Source organism: Seriola lalandi, unplaced genomic scaffold (assembly GCF_002814215.2).
Source record: "Seriola lalandi dorsalis isolate HSWRI2012SDOR001 ecotype SW California unplaced genomic scaffold, Sedor1 jcf7180002054917, whole genome shotgun sequence".
NCBI lineage: Eukaryota > Metazoa > Chordata > Actinopteri > Carangiformes > Carangidae > Seriola > Seriola lalandi.
This window is the reverse complement of record NW_019525469.1, coordinates 127,097-152,564: the sequence shown is the minus strand read 5'-3', so window position 1 is coordinate 152,564 and position 25,468 is coordinate 127,097. Positions and strand designations below refer to the sequence as shown.

At 40.5% G+C, this 25,468-nt stretch overlaps 1 protein-coding gene across 1 annotated transcript in view; it reads left to right on the top strand.

The window, feature by feature from the left end:
- The window catches only part of LOC111673387 (PDZ domain-containing protein 4-like), a 44,612-nt gene extending 27,809 nt beyond the window's left edge, over nucleotides 1–16,803 (top strand). The window contains exons 8-17 of the mRNA XM_023431160.2: nucleotides 1,165–1,266; nucleotides 6,692–7,176; nucleotides 7,362–7,566; nucleotides 10,241–10,679; nucleotides 11,082–11,496; nucleotides 11,596–11,666; nucleotides 12,364–12,710; nucleotides 13,229–13,369; nucleotides 13,475–13,587; nucleotides 14,476–16,803. Of these exons, the coding sequence (XP_023286928.1) occupies nucleotides 1,165–1,266; nucleotides 6,692–7,176; nucleotides 7,362–7,566; nucleotides 10,241–10,679; nucleotides 11,082–11,496; nucleotides 11,596–11,666; nucleotides 12,364–12,710; nucleotides 13,229–13,369; nucleotides 13,475–13,587; nucleotides 14,476–14,710 (2,553 nt within the window). The 3' untranslated portion in view covers nucleotides 14,711–16,803. The remainder of the gene's footprint in view (nucleotides 1–1,164; nucleotides 1,267–6,691; nucleotides 7,177–7,361; nucleotides 7,567–10,240; nucleotides 10,680–11,081; nucleotides 11,497–11,595; nucleotides 11,667–12,363; nucleotides 12,711–13,228; nucleotides 13,370–13,474; nucleotides 13,588–14,475) is intronic.
- Nucleotides 16,804–25,468: the final 8,665 nt, after the last annotated feature.

Here is a 25,468-nt window from a genome sequence, read left to right as displayed (position 1 = left end):
GGAGGAGGGTGAGGGGGGGCAACTTTGTCACCCAGTGTTACCACCACACTGTTCAGCTGTTTGTGAGACTGTAGAGACCGTTGATAAAAGTCAGTCACTGTCATATTTTGATTTAAGTAAAGATGTTTCCAGTCTGACTGTTGTAACACAGCAGTGACTCAGCTCCACTTGAGAAAAGCATTTCTAGGTTCTACGGTTCTATGTTCTAAACACTGCTCCAAACTTTGGGATTTTTTATATGAGCTAGTGAGACAGGATATATGATCTTGGGAGTTCAGTTTGAGTGACAGATCCATTAGTTTGAAAGTTTATGAGACACCAAAACACTGCACACAAGTTTATCACAATAAGAGACAACGTGTGTTTCCCATAGCAACAAACACAAAGTAAAACTGAGTGAGGATCAACTGGCAACCTCCAGGGCTGATAAATGAAGCAAACGAGCAAGTGGCGAAATCTGCAGTTCCTCTAATGACCACTTGAGACTGGCTCCAACAGTGAGTCATTGGGAGTTTAACCTTTTCGACATTTTGTTAAATCAGTGTTGTTGTTTCTGCCCTGCAGCTAGACTCCCACATGTGTCGACTTGACATTGAAAAACGAGCGTGAATAAATTTATCTCCCTGACATTTCTTCTCTTATCATCCTCAATTCGTGCGACTGACAGGGAAAAAGGTAAAGTTGGAATGTGATAAGAATAGACCAGTTGCACCTGGCATTGCTATGGTTACCTGGCAGTGGACCAGTGATGTCAGCAGCGGTTCCCATGACAGCCATCACCACAGAGATGAAAGGCCTTTTGGTCCAATGTGGTGTCTCCCTGCAAGTTTGGGGAACATACCCATCAATACAGCAGCAACATAACATACACATACCATACCATACCATACCATACCATACCTGTGAAGTGGTTCATATATGTTTTATAGTTTCAGTTCATATTTTTTATTCTTCTGATAGAAAAACTTGTGCTGCTTCAAGATCATTCTCTATTTTGTATTTAAACAGAAAATACAAATGAATGGAGCCCAGAGGCTTTCTTGGAGGAAGGAAAATTTAAATAGTGTCCTTGCTAAATGTGATCCCATTTGTATTTTGCTAATGTATGATATGACTTTTGCTAAGGAATACAAAGAAACTAATCTCGTTATCTTCCTCATCTAGATTAATGGAGTGGATATTCAGAACAGAGAGGAAGCAGTGGCCATTTTGACCAGAGAGGACAGCATCAACTTCTCCCTGCTGCTCGCCAGGCCGGACATAGAGGTGACACGACATGACACGACTGAACCACTGTCCTAATCAATGTTCGGGGGTTTACAAAGTGCAGGAACCATATCAACCAAAGTTACAGGTTAACTTCCACTGGTGAAACTAACATCTATGTCATACAGGAGCAGCATGGGCTGTACAAATCTAATGCAAGCTTTAAATTGGGTCGTTTACGCTACAAATTTTGGTCAGTTTTCTGTAACCAGTTTAATTTACCACAGCCAGTGGAAAAGTTTTTGTCTTGGTATTAATGAATTCCACTTGGTTTTCAACTTATTAGACGGAGCACAAGACGAACTGATCAGACTTTGGTGGTCAAAGGTCAAGTTGAGACTTTGTTCAGCAGTTATGACAAAATTTCACACAAATGGTTCATATTTTATATGAGTCTGGATAAACAGGGATGCAACCTGAAACTAGTCTGAGTGGCGAAGGCATACAACCGCGAGGCAGTAATTCTAGTTTAGTAGTTTAGTATCTTGACAACTACTTGATGGACTGCCATGAACAGAACATAGTGCCCAGATAATGAATTGTAATCACTCACCCTCGGACTTTTCATTGAGAGCCCTGTTCAGGTCAAAGTTTCATTTTCTCGGTGCTCGTGTTGAAACTTGGTTGTGATTGGCCAGTGAGCCAAGTCCCAGAACACGCATGTTGACCCTGAACGACAGAAACAGAAAGGGTGGTTAAAAACTGTATGGATTTTTTAACGGTCCATCAGCCCACTGATGCAGCGGCCCATTGGGATTTGTCCTGGTCAGTCCAACACTGCTTTTATATGAGAAAGGTTTTCTTAATTTTCAGGTCCAGAAAGAGTCGTCACATTCATCCAGCCGAACAGTTTCTCTCCCGTTTCATCACTCAGCTCACTGCAACCCAGTTTACTAACCTACTTTCTCCCTGTATAACTTTGGCTGCTGCAGGTGGCCGACAGGAGAGGAAAGATTCATAAAAGCCACAGTTTATTTTGCTGTGTGGTCGGAGTCCTAGTTTCTTCCAGCAGGGACATTATGTGTTCACCTTCTCCCTCCTCCTCCGCCCATTTGTGACCAACATATGGAAATCTAATGGCTGAATTGGAGTAAATTTTGATTTCCTGCTGCAAGTATTGAGATTTTTGACACCCTGTGATCTTTCCAGTAGCACATCTATAATTGGCCCAAAGTTTAATCTGCTCCTCTGCCTTCCACTGAATATAATGTTATAATGAGAATGTGGCTGGAGGTTCTGTATGCAGTCCAGAACATTGGTTCACTTGTTTGATATCTCTTAGGTACAAACACGAGAAAGAGTTCCCCTCAAATAAAGGCTGAATAAAGGAATGACAAAAGGGGGATATTTATTTTTACAGCTGAAGTTAATAAAGATACGCTCACTCTTTACAGAAAATCACAGTAGGTTATATATGGTAACTTTTGCACAAACTACACATAAAATGAAAGGTATAGTGTATGATAAAGACTGCACACTGTGTCCTGGCTTTTGCTGCACAAATGCAACATAGAGAAACAACAATACAAACTGAGCTAAATTAAGGCAATTGTTATAATTTAAGATACCCTGACCTGAATGCAGACACAAAAACTGGGCTGGTAGAGTTCAATGATGAAGTAAACAAAGAATGAAACAAATCCAATGAATTAAAGTGGCCGTTGATCCACAGTCCAAAAACGAAATCCAAGACTAAGGAACTAACATGGGAGCTTGAAGAAACACTGGGGAACATGGCAGGGACAAAAACAGACGAAGTGACAAACACAACAGGGAGTACAGAGACTAAATACACATCTGGGGACCAGGTAACAAGACAGACAATCACAATGGAGGGAAAACAAGAAAAAGACAGGAAGTAAAAAACACCAGGGAGCACACAAGGTAAGTGATTTCAAAATAAAACACGAAATAATCCAAAAGTCCAAACCAAGTCCAAAAGTCCAAAAACTATCATACCAAGGGCAGATTATGACAGTAATAATAAATAATTAATAATGAAATAAAACAAAAATATGTGATGTGATACGTAAGGTGGACAAATAAGTCCAGGTGAGTAGTCCTGTCCTCTCTCCCAAACCACTGTGTATTCATCACACTAATCTGTAGCTGTAGCACATACAGTATATATTTGGCCTACATCTATCAAATTAACTAAATCATCATAATTGAAATAATAATACTCATCTTATAAGAAATTCACAGTTTTTTCATTGAGTTCAAATCACTGCGCTGGATCTTTAACAGTCTGAAACCACACTGCACTCAATCTTCTGCTCTCACTCATGTTCACAATCAGCCTTTTTTCCTCATATCATAAAGGTCATATACAGGACCCCACTGTACATAATACTAATGGCTGTGTGTTTTATCACACACACACACACACACACGAGCCATAATAAATGTTTATAGTATGACAGCAGCTCCCAGAGTGTGTCCCCACATGTGCTGACAGAGAAGGAACCGCACCATAGCATATTCATACATGTCAGTTAAAACACACTCCTTCATACATATTCAGTGAAAAATGTGCACAGCGTGTTTTTGTGTGTGTGTGTGTGTGTGTACACACTCAGATGCCAACCACATGAATGAGCTGTCACTCAGTCATTCAGTCAATGCTTAGACAATTCTGACACTTCAGCCTGTCAGATCTACTTGTACTGAGAGAACAGGAGATGATGGATGTTTTATCGAGTAAGCAAATACCAAATGAGGGACGTGATGGGAGAGCAGCTGTGACGACAGAGGAGGAAAGAGATCCCCAACACCCACATATATAGTGACTGCTATCATCCACACCCAGGAGGATCAAATCTGTCATCAAAAATAAAGTCTCAGATACAAAATGTTACAAAAATAAAATAAAACCTCACTAATGAAGGGTGTACTCACTTCTTTTGCAATTGGTTCTTCAACATGGAAATGTGTTGTCTGCTTTTGCCCTTTTAGTAACGGGGCAAACTATGGTCACATATAGGTCAACATCTGTCAACAACTGTCCAGATAGTCATGAACAGAGGTGCAGCTTGTAAACAGGTGAGACAGGTAACTGCTTGGGGCCCCCCAAGGGCTAACAAACCTTACTCCACAGCAGTGTCACAAAATGAGGCTCCCTCTCCCTTAAACAACCAATGGACAGTTTGCAGTGACATATCAGTAGGACACATCTAAATGATAATAAAACTAGAATTACTTCCTTGTAGTTGTATTCCTCCGCCACTCAGACTAGTTTCAGATTACATCCCTGTTTATCCAGAGTCATATAAAATATTAACCATTTGTGTGAAATTTTGTCATATTTACTGTGTGAATCTTAAGTAATAGCTAAAAAGTGTCACACTGAACTTGACCTTTGACCACCAAAATCTAATCAGTTCATCCTCGAGTCCAAGTAGGCATTTGTGCCAAATTTGCAGGGTTCTGGAGCTATTGTGTTCACCATGATTGGAGGGGCCATTTTTTACCTAGGGCCCCAACAGACTCTAGAATCTGAAATACACTGATCTCATTCTTGCTCCTGGGAGGATGAACCCTTTTCAATTTAAAGTCTTAGACCAATGTCTCTGACATGAGGGAGAAAAAAGTTTAAATTGTATGACAAAAATATAATATCCTGCTAAATAAAACTGCATCAAGGCAGTAAAATATCATTAATATCATGGTGTGATATTTACAGTGTCAGAAAGACTGTATTTTGTATCAACCTGCTGAAGAGAGACAGAGGGGGAGAAGTGAAGGTATCAGATGGATGGAACGATGAGGGGATGAAGGGATGATGGGTGAAGAGAGGAAAATGGAGGACTAGTTATTTATATTGTGTGCTCTATTTTCTCTGTCAAGGTCAAACACACAAACAAGATATCAATCATTACAAACAGGTCACAATTGGACAATTTCAGTTTTAAAAAGTGGCTCAGTAAATTCCTAAAGCAGCTGCTCATTTATCAAACAAACAGGAGGAAATAGTGCATTTGTTAGGAACTATTTTCAGTGGCGGATTAATCCGCTTTTGGTGCTCAAGAGTGTATTCGAGACAGCAGGATAGTGTGTGTGGGACTGAGCCAAAATAAACTACAGTCTGTGTGTTCATGGTGATGAAGCAACATATCAGTGCTACAATGTGACTCACTGATGTGTAGTTATAGTTCAACTCTGTGTCAGCAATGAGAAAAATATAAGATATCACAAGACTTTTTGTTTGACTCTAAAATCAAGTCTTTTCGAAGCTGTGAGGCCGACAACACATCCTCGCCTCAAGAACACAAGGAGTACAAGAGCACAAACAAACACACACATGTACTGTCCACAGAAACAATACAATGTTGATAGCATTATGTCCAAATCAGTGTCCTGTAGGAAGGTTGTAAACAAGAAACCGCTCTGCAGTGTCAATAAAACATATTAAAGTCGAGTGAATTCAGCACAGGAGACAACAACAACAAAGCTGGTGGAGCTGTTCACAGTAGATAATCCTATTAAAACACAGAACAGCTGTTCTACATCACTGCACTGACAACAGTGGAGAAATTTAACTTTTAAATCTCTACACTCACTGATGTGTGAGTGTGAGAAGCTCCTCATTTGTGTCTGCTCCAACTTAATGTAGACCCTGAAAAAGGTTCTGTAAACCATCGTCACCAGCATCTCAGATCCAAACAATGATTCGTCACAAGCCCCCCTCCCCTCCATTCACGTTCTCAGTCAGCAAGTGTTATGAAGCCCAGTGAAAGTGTCGACTAAACATACATCAATAAGCACAACTGAATAAAGTTACCCTGTGTACATGAAAGCGAACAAAAAGCAACAACTATTAGCCTACACTAGCATTGCCGTGATATGCTCAGTGACGGTTAGCCAGATAGCGATGGCAATATTTGCAGAACCCATTTATAATATGGGAAACAGCAAGTTGGCTAATGTTATCATGCTACTGTAGACGTCACTTATAAAGACAGACATGTAACATCAAGTTACAGGCATATGAGGTAAAAGAAAAACCAGTTCTGAGTCAGGCTGGAGACTTTAGCAGCTTGTAAGGTTCTCCTCTCTGTTAAGCCAGACCACTCCATGGTTGGACTGGGAAAGAAATTCAGTCTTGGACTGATCCACTGGGACCAGCTGCATGAATGACACTGATGGTGCAGATAAAATCTTGTAAAACTGGATAATGGATGTAATGGATGTTTTGACAGTCCAGCAGTTAAACCGGGATTTGAGCTGGTAGTCCCCATGGCCAGTCCACCTGTGCTGTGGTCTGATGTCTTTCTTTGGCTTCATTCTCTGCTCAGGACCCCATTACTCCACTATATCTTTACATAGAAAATAGTTGTATTGCTGCTGTATTATTGTTTAAAATCTTGTTTACAGAACCTTTAACTTTATTTCCACATTCATATAAATCTTCTGCGCTTCTTTCCAGAATGACAACCCTGCTGATCCAGAGGAGGACATGGAGATGACTCTGGAAGGAGGAGGTTTCCACCCAAACCCTCAAGCCTCCTCTTGCTCCCTCAACTCATCTCACCTTTCTGGCTACTACCGCCTCCGCCGGGGAGGAGGAGGAGGAGGAGGCTTGGCCTGCCCTGGAGGAGGAGGAGGAGAAGGAGAAGGTGCAGGGGGTGGTGTGGAAGTGGAGGAAGAGGAGGATGAAGAGGGAGAGGATGGAGAGAAAGGACAGAAGGAGGACAGAGACCCACCTGTCCCCCTCCCTCCTTTGCTGAGTCTGGCTCCCCTGCTGTCCAATAGCCAGGAGCTGGACAGCGGAGTGGGCCGGACCGATGACAGCACCCGCTACGAGGAGCTCTCAGAACAAGACCTACTGGGGGACCAGACCAGTGCCTGTAACACCAACACCACCAACACGCCGGGCAGCACCAGGAAGTTCAGACCAGGACCCAGCCCCAGGTAGGACCGCAGATCAGATATCAAATCCAAGAATGTCAGTGTTTGTGGAGAAACTTACATTTTTAAATTGACTGTAGCCATGTGAAAAGTAGCAGATACAAAGAGTGGGAAGGGCTCTCAGATTGATATCTAATACTCTGAGTTTTAGTGCACCATAGAAAGCCCTCCTTGTCTCCTGTACCCAGGCCCAGTCCCAGACCCAGTCCTGGCCTTGGCCCAAGCACCAGGCCAATCCCCAGCCCTGGGAATGGACGAGGAGACACTACCCCTCCTTTCCTCCACCTGCGAGACCTCCAGCTCAGCTCAGACTCTCTCCCCGGCCTCGACTGGACAGCTGGAGGAGGAACAGGAGGACCAGCGTACAGCCCCCACCACCATCACCACCACATGGTAGGTCTTGATAAAGGATACATTTGGTGACCTGGAGGCCTGTTACTGTCAACAAATCCCACAAAAAGGTCCACAAATGTGAGCTGATTTTAAAGATTTACATCTTCAGTGGGAAACAATGAGCTCAAAGCCGAGATCCAAAGACAGAGGAGGGCATTCAGGATGTGTTGAGAGACAAACATTGTCCTTTGGGTCTTTTCATGGGATTTGTTGACAGTAACAAAAACATAGAATAGAATTTGACTTGTTCTTTTTACAGCTGATATGACCTTAAAAGGTCCCATATTTTACTATTTTTGGTGTTTTATTTGAAGTGTTGATCCATAAGAAGATATATTTGTGGTTCTAAGAGCCAAAAACCATTTCAATTTAGTTTAACATCTCTCTCAGGCTTCTCTGGAGCTCTAGTAACAACAGGTCGGTGATCTAATAAAATATAGCAGATTTTAAGTAAACACTCAGTTACACGAAATCCTGCAAGGTTGGATGGCTGGTCCAGGTGGGCAGGGCTTGGGGCATGGCTTATGCTTTGTTGTGACATCACAAAGTTACTGAACTCCTTACAGCTCATTTTAAGGCTCAGTTTCTGAGTAGAGGCTGTGTGCATCAGATGTATGCTGATGATACAGTAATTTATGTTCATGCACAAACTAAGGCAGTAACACCATGGTACATGTTCAAAAATGGCTGGTTGGTTCACAATTATACCTTAATGTTAAGAAGACAGTCGGTATGTTTTTTAGCAAGACCAACACTACATCTAACTGTGAACCTAAGGTCTATATCTCTGGGGAGGCAATTCAGATAGTATCTCATGTTAAGTACTTAGGCATCACTCTTGACTCTACACTATCTTTTAAACATCAAGTGAGAAAAGTAATGCAAGTAACTAAATATAATTTAGCTAATTTTCAATAAATAAGAAACTGTCTAACAACATATGTTGCTAAAATCTATTTAAATACCATGATCATCCCCCACCTGACATACTGTATGACAAGCTGGACCCAAGTGAATAGCTCAATACTGAAACCAATTCATTCTATTTACAAAAAGGCCCTTAAAGTCTTAGACAGAAAACACTAATTATACCATCATTGTAACATCCGTGAAAAGTATAGCTTACTTAGCTGGGTTAATATGCTAAAATATGCTGATGCTTGTCTGCTCTTTAAGATTGCAAGGCTCCCCCACCACTCTGTATAATTCATACAAAAGAAAACATCTAATAATAGAACCACAAGATCGGCTTTAAGAAGTGACTGTGTAATCCCTCATAGGTCGACTACTTTTGGTCAGTTATGTTTCTCTGTGAGAGCCTCTAAGTTATGGAACACATTGTCAGCAGAGTTAAGAAATTGCACTTCCTATTTTAAATTTAGCCACGATGTTAAGGACTGGCTTTTAAGCGGTCAGACATGTGAACACTCTTAAATGGTATTATGCTAACTTGTTGTTGTTTGATATATGTTGTTTTTATATCTATTTTATGTATCTTTTTAATATGTGTTATTTATTAATCTGACTGATGAACATCTGGTCATTATGTGGTTTTTAGACATCCTGCCAGAGGACTGCAGTTGAAAATTAGCCTGTTGGCTAACACTGGCACATTTACAGAAAGGTTTATTAATGTGCACTGTCCTTTTCAAATAAATGAATAAATAAATGAAATGAAATTTCTCTGTGTATTGAGGTGGATCACTAACAAGGCAAAGTGGGCAATTGCCCAGTGGCCTCACACCCTCAGGGTCCCCAAAAGCTCCAAATTTGTTAGAAATCTGCACCACTGAACTACAAACCTCTACCCTCCATCTTCTGGCCCTGATCTTGAAGAGGGACTCTGTGTCTATTTTTTAATATATATATATATATATATAAAATTTGTTGTAAAGTTTCAATGAAATTGGTAATTTTTTTCTGTGTAATGTAATATATATATTGATAACCTCAGGCAAGGTTGTATTATTCCATCAAAGGAATTCCAGGAAAACTGGAAGGCTACTTTCATTATCAATAGGTCGGGCAATTATTTTCTTTTAGGGCTGCACGATATGCAAACACAATGATATGATTTTTGTTGAGTCTTTACAAACATGTTCCTTTACGTCTGGAGAATGTGATTGTAGGCCAGAGAGTCTCTGTAACACTATGACGCTTATGGTGTTAACAATGCACAACAATGTGACACATTTTACCTTTATCAAAAAACTTGCAGCTCGTGTGGTTTTTAATTAATTATTTAATTGTGCAGCCCTATTTCTTTTAATACTCATTTGATCATTCGAAGATCGGTCAGAAACCCCAAAATTTTGAGTTTGTTATCAACTAAAACTGGGAAACCAGCAAATATTTACATTTGAGAAACAGGTAACAGTAAAATTTTGGCATTTCTGCTTAAAACATGACAAACAAATAATCAATTATCAAAATTACTGCCATTTTTTTCTGTTGATCAACCCATCATTTCAGCTTTAGAGCACTGGTTGGTTTGAAACTGTAATAAATAGTCGTGGTCAATAGGGTACAACAACAAATTATTGCCCTGAGAGGAAAATCCAGCCATGACACAAAAATAAAATCTAGATTAAAATTATTATGATTAGTGGAAGCTATGAAACACTTGTGTGGCCTGTTGTTGGTTTCTGGCTGCTAACTGACCTTTGACCCGCAGCACTACCACCACCATCACCACCAGCCGCCTCTGACGATGATGATGATGATGCCGGGCCTGACCGAGGAGGAGTGCCAGCGGTACCAGGAGCTGCTGGAGATAAAATGCCAGTACGAGAGACGCAACGAAAAACAGCAAAGAGAGGCGGCGAAAAACAACGCTGAAGCAGAAATGAAAGAGCAAGAGGAAAGAGAAGAGGCAGAAAAGGAAGGACAAGAGGAAGCCTCTTCTTTGGTGGTGGATGTGAACTGCAATGAGACTTTCAGTGAGCACGAGTTGGCGCTCATTGATGAGGAGTTACGCCACCTGGAGTTTAAGTGTCGCAACATCCTCCGTGCCCAGAAGATGCAGCAGCTCAGAGAGAGGTGCCTCAAAGCCTGGATGATGGAGGAGGAGACGGTGGCTGCTGGAACAGGGCGACCGGGCCCTTTGGAAGCAGGTAACCATGACAACCACTGAGGAATGTGTGACAGAAAGAAAGCCTGATATTTTGTGTATATTAGTATCCATGGACATCTGAATTACAACCTGACAGGAGCATTTTAAGAAGATGAATAGAGAAATTCCACCTAACACTATTCATAACTGAGAGGAATAGTTCAAGTTGTGCTTTTGTGTCAAGCAGCGGAAACTTTAGCCTTGACTTAAGAACCTTAAGTTTTTACTACTAGAAGTGCTGGTAGGTGGGTTTTGTAACCCATGAACAAATGTCACCCCCCCGATAAGGTGAAGGTAAAGCCAGGAGTGAAATGTGGATCCTAGGCAGTGTGCAGGTGGTAAACTTTTTTAATCTTAAAAATAAAAAAGCTAATTAAAAACAATACAAAATCCTTTGTTGTAGGTATGGATAATGATAACGATGACAACGACGACCCTCACCATCACGAGTTGTCGGCCATCAATGAGCTCCCGGAGCGGGAGCGCTCAGACGACAAAGACAGCACCAGCGCCTACAACACTGGCGGGGAGAGCTGTCGGAGCACGCCATTGGTCAGCACTGAGCAGATCCCGCCTCTCCATGAAGAGGAAGATGAAGGAGGCAGGCAACTGATGTCTCCGCCTCCTCTCCTCCCCCTCGGTTACCTCCCCCCTTTGAACTCCCCTCTTACCCCGCGGCGTCACAGACGGGACAGAGAGAGACGTCACTCGAACCTCAGCTGCTCTTTCTCCCCTAGCACTTACAGGAAGAATGAAACGGCCAATGGCAACGTGGCAAACGGCTCGAGCTCCACCCCCTCTACACCCTCCAAGTTCAGGTCTTTTTACTTCTGTTAACACATAGTTAAAACTGAATGTATGTTTTTTTGTTACATTTAAATGACTGGATATCTTACTGTGTTTGTTGCCATCATCAGGTCTCTGACCAGAGAGGCGGGGTCGTCTTCAAGAAGGGGTGTGGCCGATGGAGGGCGGGGCTCAAGAGCAGGTACGAGTACCCAGTTATCTGCAAAACTACCTTCATACCTTCAGAAATGTGAGATACAGTAATTTTTGTCATCAAGCTTTTCAAATATACCACCAGAGTCTGTTGGAGGCCTAGGCTAAAAATTGCCTAGTGGCCCATCCAATCAGTGTTCATCATCATTGTGTAATAAATTATCTGACAGACGGAAAAATGGGCAAAATCTACTGTAAACATTTTTATTATATTCAAAATGTTGAAAAAAAGAAAAGAAAAGAAAGAAAAATGTTGTAATATTCACATTTTGCCCTCACAACCTGGAGCCCCAAGCGGTTGCCTGCCTTGCCTGTTCACAATCTGCGCCTCTGACTACCACTGGGTTCTCCAGTGTCAGTATAACACCAGAGACAGAGTTGCCTTGGTGGCTACTACATGTCCTGCCTTTTGTAGCAACAATGCTAGCACTCAGCAGACAGTAGCCCAGTGACAGTTGGTGCCAGTAACGCACCAATAAACACAGCAATGTGCCAACAAAAGAGGTGTGGAAGAACCTAGACTTTCAAAATGTTTGAAATATTTTATGAGGAAGAAAATGCAATAACCCAGAGGTTACACAAAGTGTTTGTTAGCAACAGAACTCCAAAATAGTTCCTAGTTAACTGTGATTTTCATGTAATATTTCCTATTTTTTGACTGTATACTTTATTCATTACCATTGCAGGTGGAGCCACCAACAGGCCCGGAGGCGGAAGTGCAGAGTCCAGTCCCTATTTCACCAGACGACACCACGGCCACAATAAACCATTAGAGCGCTACCAGAGCTGTATGACCCTGCCCTCTGAGGGCCTGGTGGACCCTCTGGACCGAGTGAGAGACAGAGCGAGGGCCGAGGGCGAGGAGAGAGGGATGGGCACGGGCAGCAGCGGCCCAGCCAGCCCCAGGAGTGTGAACAGCGCCCCCTGCGGTCTGGAGGACCATCACGTGGGTGCTTCACGGTTAGGACTGGCATTACCGCTTGGGTTGACACACTCGTCACCGTCTGCCTCACCACAGCGCATGGAGTGGAAGGTAAATACTGTGATCAACATTAAAGGTAATCTGCAGTCTTCCTGTTTGCGATATTGTGATACAAACACATATAGATGTTTTATCACTGAAAATGTTTGAAACCCACTAAACAAAATAGTCATATAATCTGTCAGTGTGTTACTCATGGATTGAATTATAGTGAAAATAAATTATTCCCCTTTTTGCTGGGGACCCCCATGAACCCTCTCTAGAACCCCTAGGGGTCCCCCGACCCCACTTTGGGAACCACTGGTTTAAAGGACCCCCTTCAACTGTGTCTAAGGAACTCAGATTCATGGAGTTATAGAACCAAAGCCATTTCCTAAACACAGCTTCAAGCCTTGAGGGCAAAAAGAAATCCAGAAATCTGACGGCAAGAGTCACCTCAACAACAAAGACTTCATGAAGCTAAATTAAGCCCTGTGGGCTTAAAGGAAACACAATGACCTGCCTCTGCCTGCTTTTAGTATGACTTTGGACAAGACGAGAGGCTATGAATTCGTTCTCTTTGTGTCCAGGTAAAGATTCGGAGTGATGGCACCCGCTATGTGGCCAAGCGGCCGGTCAGGGATCGTCTGCTGAAAGCCAGAGCCATGAAGATCAGGGAGGAACGCAGCGGCATGACGACCGACGACGACGCTGCCAGTGAGATGAAACAGGTAGAGTCTGCACAGAAATCAAGACGGCATTAATAACCAGCAAAGTGTCTCTCATTCAGTGTGACAAACTGCTCATTAAACCACATACAACTGTCCTTCAAACAGGGCCGATACTGGAGCAAAGAGGAGAGGAAGCAGCAGCTGCTGAGAGCCAGAGAGTACAGACGAAGAAGAGAATTCATGATGCAGAGCCGCCTGGACTACCTCAGAGGAGACAGGTACAGAAAGTCCAGGTTTATCCAAAGATTTCAACAGAAATAAGAAGACTGAGGGTAACGCCTAAATAGTGGTTAATTTCTCCAAACAGTATGGATTTTGTGCAGTGACAACATCAGATATACGTATGTTAATTTAAACAATTTAATGTGAGGTAGTTGATGTTATCAAGACATGTATGAGTATTTTATTTGCTTTTAAGGTTGCTCTTTAAGGTTTGTCTCAGAGTTTACCCATGTCTGTGTTCAACAGCACATCACAAGATTAAGATAAGATCAATGTCAACAACAAAATCCTCTTACCTCCTGCTGCTGATGAGATGCCATTCAGTGTGAAAATCCATAAAACATGACACAGACAAACTCCTGTTGTTAGTCCGAACTGATAATCCATCAGTCAAACAGTCATTTCAGCTTCATTTATGGAAATCCCACATTCTGAATCTTTTTTTGTCAGTTTGTGTTTGTCAAACTAAGGTTGTTCCAGTGTCGAACCTGAGATCGAAACACTGAACCATTACAGAGAGTTAATCAGCATGATTACCATCAGCTGTGAGCTCAGGAAAACCTGTGAGTGTAGGGCTAAAAGGGCCAGTCCTCAAAATGAGGAATGACACATAGCAATCTACCTTTATACAATATTATTCATGAACCATAGAATTAAAACACTTGCTAATGAGTGAGGTTTTGCAGTTGATCATATTACAGAGACGATGTCAGAGCTATATCTTAATGCAGGTTTAAGTTGTGCTCACAATATATTATCTTGTGTGCACAACACAAGGACTTTTTGACAGTTGCTACGTAAAACGTGTAAAACCACTACAGATTTTCTCTGTTAAAATACAGATTGTGATCTAACTCAGTCTTACCTTTTGGTTTTATTTCCAGGGACCCTTCATCGTCAGCAGGGAGCGCTGAAGACCACTGTTCCTCCCAGCTTCCGCCCAGACAGGACTCCCCCAGCAACAACATCTTGTTACTGAGCCAGAAGAAGATCATGAAGAAGAGGAACCGGCGAATCCTTGACAACTGGATCACCATCCAGGAGCTGCTGGCTCATGGATCAAGATCTCCAGATGGAAAGAAAATATACAATCCTCTTCTTTCTGTGACCACGGTGTGATCTGAGCAAAGAGATGAGGAAAAGAGGAGGGAAGAGGGAAGAAACTGACAATAGGATAGAAAGACTTTGGAGAATAAGGCGAAATGATGGAAGAAAAGAAAAATTTTAAACTTTAAGATCTGATTAAAACTGTTCCCTGAACTGTCTTTTATAGCAAGTGGAACAACAAAGGGGAGAAAGAGAAAGATATAAAGAAGTAAATCAAATGAGAGGATGGAGTATAAGCAAAAGTGAAATGAGTTCTGAAAAGGCAGCGATGAGTTAATACTGAACAAGTGGCAACAGCCTCTAAAAGATCTGGATTGACCCTTTAGTCTAGATTTTTTTTTATTCACAGAAAAACTGTGACTTGAAAAGTCGAGTAACTTTTTACAACTTTTCAGGTTAGAAAATAAGAAAGTAAAGCTTAACCCTACAGCTGGACCTGGACTGGATCCTGATCAGGACATGGGTCTCAGAACCAAACATCTTTCATATAAGGACGACACTTGATATGAACCAGGTTGTTCAATCTCTCTCCTCTATGACGTCCCTTCAAACTTAAAGTAAAGACATATTTAAGGAGGGAGACAGTTTGTTCTGCTTCTCAGCCCCATTCATGAAAGTGCTCCATGGTTTGACAGGACTTGGACAGGTTTGATCTCCCAGAGAGTTCAGACACAAAAACATTGCAAACCCAAGTCAAAGGAAGACACACATTCACTTGGGGTGAAGGAGTTAAATGTTTCAGCTTGAGCAAACATGTTTATCCCAGGAGGGAGACAAAAGAACTCTGAGCTGAAGACAGACAGGTAGACTCAGACCACACACACGGCTGGTTGCTAACTAGTTTACAGCTAACATACAAAGTGCTGATGCCCCTTCAGTGGTAAAGAAACTTTGAACAAAGGCAATGAACTGCCAACCGACTCATGGCTGCCTCCTCTGGTTCAAGTTCAGTTTAACTGCGTCGAGTACAAACGCCCAGAGGGACTCGTAGATGTGATGACAACCTTTGAGAGAAGAACTTTTCAATGTCACTTTGTTATAATATAAAAAGTGTTTCAGAAGATTCAGACTTTTGCTTCATGTCTGAGAATCTCACCAACATTTTTTCTCAGAGGACGATAAATGTACATAGATTTATGGTGTTGACACATATTGAAAAAATAATCATAAAGTATTATTGATACACACAGCTGAAGACCAAGATTCAGTATTCAACCACTATGTACATTAAAGGAAGAATTCCACCTTTTATATATGACAGTCAGATCTCATTGATCTGTGACATTCACTGTTTAATTTGACTGACCTGCCTTTAAATTTACAGGTGCATCATTGTAAATCTCTTTCCCAGAATGCCTTTTGAGACTGAGGGGAAAGGAGACTGGTCAATGATTGTATATGAAGATGAATGACATGACAGCTCTCCAAAAGTGAAGGCGAGACATCTTGATCGCCCCTGGTGACTGGCTGCTGTAGAGCTCATAAACCCCGCCCCCCTCCATATTAGCAGATGGGACATTGACTGAACTGAAAACATCAAAGTACACATCAAATACATTTTTCCCAAAAATGATTTCTCACATTTTAGATTGTTCTTATAATGCTGATGTTTTTTGTAACCTACATGTACGGCCTCATCCCCGGATCACTACTGTGCTCCAAATGACGTCATCTGCGCAGAATGGCAGCACTCATACCCAGAATGTTTTGGCTTAATTTTTGTACGGTGGGAGGAAGAGGAGACGTGTCGTCCATCTTTATATACAGTCACTGGGTCTGGTATGATTGTTTCGTTTTTTTACATGGCTAATATTATGTCCATTAAATTGTGCTGCTTATGGGTCTTTTTTCCTTTGACAGCAGGATGGTTCACAGCGTGGTTGGAGCTTCAGGCTGTGTCTGTGACCATGATGTGTAAAATGAAATATTCATACCGAGTCTAATGAAATGCATGAATTAAGTATTGAACGTTGTGGATTATTGGACATAATTCTTGAATCTAAAGTGATGTAGTGTACAAAGCCTTGTGCAGACATTTTCAGTAGTGAAAGATGTGAAAGTGCAGAAAATTCTGAGTTAATTAAATTAAATGAAGTGAAATGAGATGTATGAAGTGCTGCCTGCTCTTTTCTGTGAGTCACACATAGTGGACGGAGTTTCCTCAGTGTCATATTCAATATTGTCATATTGCTACATATTGTCATATTCAATTGAAACATGGCTGTGCCCAAAATCTTTAAGCACATAAACTGTGCCATATTAACCACAGCTAACAAATACAGACATGCTATGACTTCTGTATTGTATTTTTTGTATTTTTCTTCGAGTTTGTGGTCATGCTTTGACATGTTAAAAACTGATGCTGTTCGATCCCTAAATTGCAAAAACTGAATTTGAATTGTGAGAATCGAATGTGTAAGTTGAGGATCAAACACAGTTTCGGAGCAAATGAAATCAGTTTCATAATATTCTACATTCAGTCTCAAGTTTATTGGAAGTCAACTCATAAATTCAAATTATTATTAAATATGACTTGATTCAAATTCATTTTTTAATGCAGTTATTCAAGCTGAGCAATTCATATTATATATATACAATTCAATACTGCAACACCAGTGAAACAGGAGGCCTCGTCAACGGCTCCCAGCACATTACTATACAAATTCTGCCACCTGCTGGTTGTCTCCTGGAATAGTTCAAGCCTGTTGCAATAAATCTCGGTGTTTTGTTTGGTAGTAATTTAAATTGAGCAGCGTAACACAAAGCTGGTCCAATCACGATTTTGCACCAATGTTAGCAAGTGTAAGCAGGTTTTTTTGACCAGTGTAAAAGGGGCTACACACACACACACACACACACACACACACACACACACACACACATACACTCACAAGGTGAAAACAATTCCAGCCAGCCCTGTTGAGGCTGGTAATAAAGACTGATGAAGAGGGGTGGAGAGTAGAGCTGTGTGTGTTGTGTTTAGAGGAGGGACTCCATCATTTAGAGAAGTGAGAAGATCTTTATTTACCAGTGAAGACAGAAGAGAGGCCAGATTAAACTGAGCCTCAACATGAAAGTCTATTACACTTTGATCTGCTGCTGCTTCCTCTGTGAGTACATCCATCATTTTGTCACTTTCTTGTCATTACATCATTGAAAAGTTGGGATGAATTGATTCATATGAAATTTTATAATTTTTCCATAAAATACAAACCAATGATTCTTGTTAACACATTTAACAAATACTGTATAAAGCTCCATTCTTACTGAATGTAGACAAGTTCAGTCAGTTGTTTGTTCTGATTAATGGAAAATGAGTGAAACCAGATGATCTTGAAAGTTCTTGAGCTGTAGTGGGTAGAGGCTGAAGACTTGACTTTTTATTTTCAGCATTTTAAAATCTAAAAACGACGGTGTCAATGAGAGCTCAATGCACTGCATCTTAAGAAAACACATGCAAGTCACAACACAACCAAATACACATTCTATTTGCAGCACGTGTGTGGTCAAATTGATGATGTCTTCTGAATTTGGTTGTGTTTTGTCTATTTCCATGTGTTTTCTTAATATGCAGTGTGGCGAGCTCCGAGAAAAACAGACGTCAAGGTTCTACTGTATTTTATGTTCCATATTTTGTCTTGCTCACCTTTCCTAAAGGTCCCATATTTTACACGTTCCCTGTGTTTTATTTGAGATGTTGATGCATAAGAAGATACATCTCAGTGTAGTTTTATATCTCCTCTCTCGTTTCTTTCTGGAGCTCTAGTAACAACAGCTTGACTGTTTTCTGAGTGATCCAATAAAAAAATATAACAGATTTCAGGTAATTACTCAGAGAAACCAAATCCTGCAAGGTTGGATGCTGGGTCCAGGTGTGTGGGGCTTGGGGCACAGCAGAGAACAGTAACTGATTTATCTACATATTAGACCTGTAAAAATCAACCAGTCAGGAACAAATCTTTTCCTGTACAGTAAAGATCAGTGAAAGAACCCTCTGTGAATAGAAGCTGGTGAAACAAAAGCTTTCATATTGGATGGGACTTTGGCTCTTTTTAATGTTTATAATAGGATGGACCTGCGTTATTGCTGTACCAAAATAATGTGGAAGGAATATGACGAAACATTTCAGTCAAAGTTATACTCATTATTTCTACAGAAAAACTCTGCAGTGAGAATAAAAGATGATGGATAAATGAGAGACAAAGAAAAATAAAAATCAAACAGTAACATTCACCTACTAGGCAGGTTTGTGATCCTCAGTCACAGATTGGTTGAACTGGGCATCCCCCAGTGTGACAGGAATCTTTAAGTACAGATAATAACTACTGATTGTTCATCTGTTCAACAGCACTGCAGGATGGAAACACTGGTCTCGTCAATGCACAGATCCCTATGTATTTTGGTGCTGAAGGAGGACAAGTCACAGTTAACTGCGCTTTTATTCTTCCTGCAGAAACGAAGTACTTCTGTAAGAACGAATGTGGAAGTGATGATATTCTCATTGAAACATCAAGAGACACAGCTTATATTGGCAGATACAGCCTCCACTATACAATATATTACCCTTCAATACTGTACTTGACCATCACGCAGCTGCACAAGTCTGACTCGGGGCACTACAGTTGTGGCATAAACAGCTCTTCAGTGAAAAATATATCCAGGAAGTTTGATATCATGGTCATAGAAGGTGAGTTTCTTCTGAAAGTCATAGAAACATTCTTCATTGTTCACTGACAGCTGTCTTCTGATATTTAGAGAATGAATCATTGATGGTGAATCGTTTTGTCTCAGATTCTATTGGTTTGCATGCAAAAATATTTGGGAACAAAGTAGTTTCCTGTTTAAGCTTCATATTAAACTCTTCTTGTTTTCTCAGAAAACCACTTAAATTTAAACCCAATTTCTACCTGTATTGTAATTAAAGCTGCAAAGCTCCAGGTGTTACTGGAGCATGCAAGAGTTTGCCATGGTTACCCAGTGTTTAAGATGGCAACACCGAAGGAGTCATTAGTGGAGACAGAAGTGTTTTCAGGGTCAGACTCCGACACGCCGGTCGATTTACAGTACAAGCTGTGGAGTAATTATTCACAACCCCCCAACTTTGATGTGCACATAATCACAGAGGTTTTTGTTGTCATTTTGCAATTGTGTAATTGTGGCTTGACAGTGCAGAACACCACTCCTGATAAGAAAAGATTGCCACATCTGTTGCTATCACCAAAGTACCAAACCGGGGTGGTCAAGGAAATAACCTGCCGACAGGAAAAGAGAGCCCTTCATGTCAAACTACTCCTTCCTGCTCTCACGTTTGGCAGCTATACTCCTTCCTCTAACAACACTACTGACTCGCCTAAACTGGCTGACTTCTGAAAGCCGAACTGGGCCAAAGTCATCTTTTTGCTCTTTGGTAACATTCTTGTGAATGAAACAGAGCGGAACAGGAAAGCTTATACAACAATGTAAAGGTTGCACACCTCATGAACAGGTGGAATTCATGAGGCTGAAACGAGCGATTTACAACAAGTTTGTCCAGTTAAGGGAGTGCGGTGACTTGACCTGTAAAACCCCTACAAGCCTCGAGACTCCTACCACCTATGCAGCTCACTAGGATTAGTGCAGACAGCAGTTGACAAAGTTCATACACTACTTTGATGTTAAATTTCTACATACTTATGCACCGGATATTCGTAATTATTATCTCCATCGCATAAATAAACATCAAAATACATGCTATCTTACAAGACATGCAATCTTTACGTATCTTTCATGTATTATGTATGTTTTCATTTGTCTACAGAGCAGCTAGCCTGTTATTAAGATGACTTCTTCTACAGCACTTTAATGAGTCGGGCTGCAATGCATGATGGTCTAGCTTGACCGATGTAATGTACATCTTTTGTACACTACATTTTGATGTTCCTCGTGACAATTTTGTGGTGCACTATATAGTGGGAAAAATTTACAGTTGAAAATTCAAACAGCACTACCAAGTGGCTGCTTTATTATATAGTGGACTATAGGGATTCCCCGATTGATCGGCCGCCTATTACTTATACTTATAAATTTCACCTCCATTTGCTTCAATACCAAACTGAACTTTCCAACAATCTTCAACAGCACTCCCGGTGACCTGCACCCCACCACGGATCACCCAACTGCCTGGACAGACTGAGACGAAGGACGCTGCACATTGTGGTACATGGTACTTTTGAAACCTTTAACCTCAGTGTTTCTCTAAATGGGGAAGAAGAGTGTCACGGATAATTGAACAACACTGAGGATTATACTGCCACCTGTAATAAATGTTTTACCTTCCTCCCCCTTTTTCAGATTGATATTTGAAGGGATTTAAAAACTACAGTACCCATGAGTCGAAGTGCCATTTGCGTAGAGAAGATGCCAGCATAAACAATGACATTACTGTTTACTGTATATGAATGTGTACACATTAGTGAAACTCAGTAGATGCTCATTTACATTAGAAGATGGACACAAAAACCTGCGTCATGTTGTGGCTGTGCTACAGCTGAACCCCATTCAAATGTTGCCAGTATTACAGGGGCTGGTGGGGAATAAAATATTCACTGCATTCCTCTGTAATTTATCATAGTTATGAATTGTATTTTAACCATCCAGATATTAGGTGATGGTGTTTGTAATGGACATGGACACTTCACAGGACAAATCTAAAACACAAAGGATTGAAAAGAGTTAAAGGGGAGGAATATACTACACAAGGTCAATAAGAGTCAAGAATCATCCTCAGTCTCAGAGTCATAACTCGGTGTCAAATCTTAACACGTATTGATTTTGTTCAGTGTGACTTGCACTTTCTGGGGATATTATTATCTCCAATGTCCATCCAGAATAAACTTCCGTAAATCAACATCATAAGAAAAAGGCACTTCAGAACGTCCCGAGAATCAACAGTTTTTCACATTTTCTTCAGTACCAAAGTGCATTATGAGTGCACTGCAAACAAAATACTGACAAATATAGGCTAAAATTACTAGGTTCAAAAGAGAATACCAGTGCTGTCCTGTAGCTGACGTTACAAAAGCCCATTTGATGATTATTGATCTCATAGTGGCTGCAAAATAGGCCTATATGCTGGTGTTAGTGTTGTGCCTGTCTATCAGTGTCAGGTACGTGAAGCTTCACATTAGCTTTGGTTGAGCTTTAGCATGCATGTACCGGATATACAATTAAATCATTATTTCATAAATGTTTAATTGTCTGAGAAGAGAACAGTATACAGTAGGTGGAGTGCAGGAGAGAACCAGGTTTAACCAGCTGATGCTGAGCAGACCAGACTGTATGTATATCCTGACCAGGAGCCCCTTTCACAAAAGCAATTTCCAAGCACTTATTAAACACAAATGATGGCAGCAGTATCCTGTTTAACAAATGCTGCTTATCATGGATTGCAAGAATGGTCTTTGTTTTGGTGAAACATGTCGAAATGAATGCAAGAGAAAATTATATATTGTTGCAGATCGAAGCTTGTGTGTTGAAATCAGGTGAAACAGGCACCAGATGTTGGCTGTGATATGTGATGTTACGTTGTTTGCCAACTCCAAAATAGCGAAGTACACAACTTCTTTACTTGTGTCACATAGACACAGTGTAGATCCATGTTCCAACATGGTACCGCTGCTCACCAGGCTCTCACACCAAGAAAGGTGTTCAGGCTTTCTTGTGTTTGGGCGCCCATAGAAACAGACATAAATGAATTCACCACTTTTAGCCATTTAATTTCCAAAGGACCCAAAGCCTTGAATTGTGATAGCAGGAAGAGTACAAGTGAAATCTTTGACCTGCGATTTCAGCTGTATATGTCAAGGCATCTCTGTTTTTTCTGTCAAAAGTACGGTGCCCCTGAGAGCTCAATGCACTGCAACCTATGAAAACACATGCAAATAGACAAAACACAAACAACTTTTGCGTGTTTGCAGCGCGTTTGCATATTTGGTTGTGTTGTGATTATTTGCAGCGCATGTGTTGTCAAATTGATGAAGATATTTTTCTGAATTAATTTGTGTTTTGTCTATTTGCGTGTCCTCCAGTCAACTGTGATCAAGAAACTCAGCCTCTTCACAAATGACACAATATGTTAGTGTACTACACAAATACGTTAAAGCTTGCAATTGAACTCTTGAATGTAATTTGACAGGAAGGCTTAAACATGGATGATCATGATGTCGCTTACCTCTCTTGTTTAGTACAACAGTAAAAGGGGGGGGGGGGTAAAGGCAGGAGACCCCCTTTTATAGCGGGGACCTCACAGAAGCTAACGTAGCCTCAAACGTTCCACATATTAACATGTCAGGCTATTACTATTAACAAAGATTTTATGTAATTACAATACTACATATTACTGCGGCATAATTTACTGTTACACATATGTGTACTTGATTACATGGATGTATCTGTATTTATGTAACCTATAGTCTTTTGTGTTTTGTTATATTGTCCTTAAGGATTTGCGTATTTTGTTTAAAATAAAACTTGTTAAGGTGTTAATGTTAGTTTGACAGCACTGCATGAACAAGGTGTCAACATGTGAGGCATCAGTAAAACAAGCTTTTTCTTCTCTTCTACCTCACCCAGATGTGCTGCTGTATTTGGTCGTGATTCTTGTCATCCTTGTCGTCATCATTGTCGTCATCTTAGGGCTGGCTTTGATGATAATCTGCAAAGACAGAAACACCAAACCTGATGGTAAGACAACAGAAAAAATGTATAGTCACAAGAACAACTGAGCAACACTTCCTATTTCTTTTGATAACCACCTGAAATAACTTTCACAATGACCTCCGCCCTACAATGTGCTCACAGGACTTAGACCATTATAGAAACTTGAAACATTTTCAGCCATGCTAGGAGAGTGGTCGTGGGGATAGAAATGTTGGTTGGTCAGTCCACAACTTTGGTCCAGACTGAAATATCTCAACACCTCGTTTTACTGCTGTTCCTGTCTCCTGTTGCTTCAACCCAATTAGAGCGACCTTCCCTTATCAGCATGTTCACTAACTACTTATTCTAATAATAACAAAAGCATAATGAGTAAAATACTTTGTTCCACAGCAAGGAAGACCACAGGGCGCTCAAGCAGCACAAACATAGAGGTAACTTTCATTGCCTGTTTACCCTCTTTTATGAAGTCCACTACTGCACTATAAAAAACATCATGTGAAAAATGAGATGAGCAGTTTGCAGAATATGTTACATAAAATTATAATACAGGATTTCAAATGGCTCTCTTACTCTTACTCTACCAACTTACATAAACTTAATTTCCAGAGTGAACACTGTGTTCAAGGTGTGCTGTTATTCTTATATTTCTCAGAATGCCTCCTATGAGAACTATCCTCAAGTTCCCACACGTGAAGATCCCACCTACCAGAGCCTCAATCCAGCCACCAATGATCAGAATCAGATTTACATTACACTCACACACACACAACACACACAGGCTGTGTGAATTCGGAAGAGGTAAAACACAAGTGTAGGCGCCATGATTGGAGGACTGGATTTTGAGGGTTATATTTTGGGCGGTGCCATGGTTGGTTTAAGATCCTGTTCACCTGTGTGGGGAAGTAGAGAGAGGGTGAGCAGGTCGCTATATTTTTTTTGACTGCAACTTTCTTTTTTATTTGCTGTGGTTATTTTGTTTGTTGTTAAGTTTGCGTACAGTATAATGTGTTCATCTTTTGTTGATAAAGGTCATTTGTTTTGCATGTATTTTGGACTGAGAGCGAATCCTTTTAATTAGCGTGTCATACAAATGAAACCAGGCCCGACGTCAGCCTCTGTCTGTCTCTCAGTCTGTCTTCCTGAAGTCGCTACAACAAGCACGTTAAAAAAACAGCAACATTTACATTGACATTTATCTCCAAATAATTTTATCATCAAAAATGTTATACTTATTATTTTACAGCAACATTTGTGAACTTTGTCATATGTACTTCAAAAAATGCGGTTTTAAACATTAATATTTAATCTAAATCTAAGTCTTAAATCAAAATTTAAATGTTGAATCTAACTACTACATCTAAATCTAACTTACGTGTTAAATCTAAATGTTAAAGGTTTAATCTAAATGTCAGTGAAACTAACTTGAGCCTGATTGACCGTGGATAGACCTCGATCGAGCTTTTATTTTGGTACTTCTGCTGATTGGCAGCGTGAATGTGCATATCAGCCGAATATTTAGTTTCACCAACATTTAGATTTCACATTTAACATTCAGATATCCAATATAAAGGCACTAACTCCACAAACACGGCTGGTCATGGTCAGTGAGTTGAATCCTGAGCTATGTGAATGTATGGAGGAGGGACTTCTATATAGGAGAAAAAGCTTAATATTTTTAAAAAAAAGTAACATCAAAAAGTTTAATACAAGTAAAAATAAAAAGCTGAACGTTTTGATATTTGAACGGTTTCTGCAGCACAAAGAATGTAGGACTAGTTAGTGAAAAAAAGGGGCACAAGAGAAAACAAAGAATAAAAGAAAGATTTGAAGAACAAAAGTGTGAATGCCAAGTCATTTTTCTCATCACTGATTAATTATTTCTTGATTAATAGTTGTCAAGTTTTCTAAACATATCCAACAAATACTGTAAATGTAGGCATTCAAAATCTTTTATTTTTTTAAGCAACTTGTGGAATCTAAATCATCTGAAGCCTGATTCTGTCTTCAGTGAAAAATGTTGATGTTCTGTCACTTGAATGCATTTTGTGTAGGACCATTTTGTTGTTTTTTAAT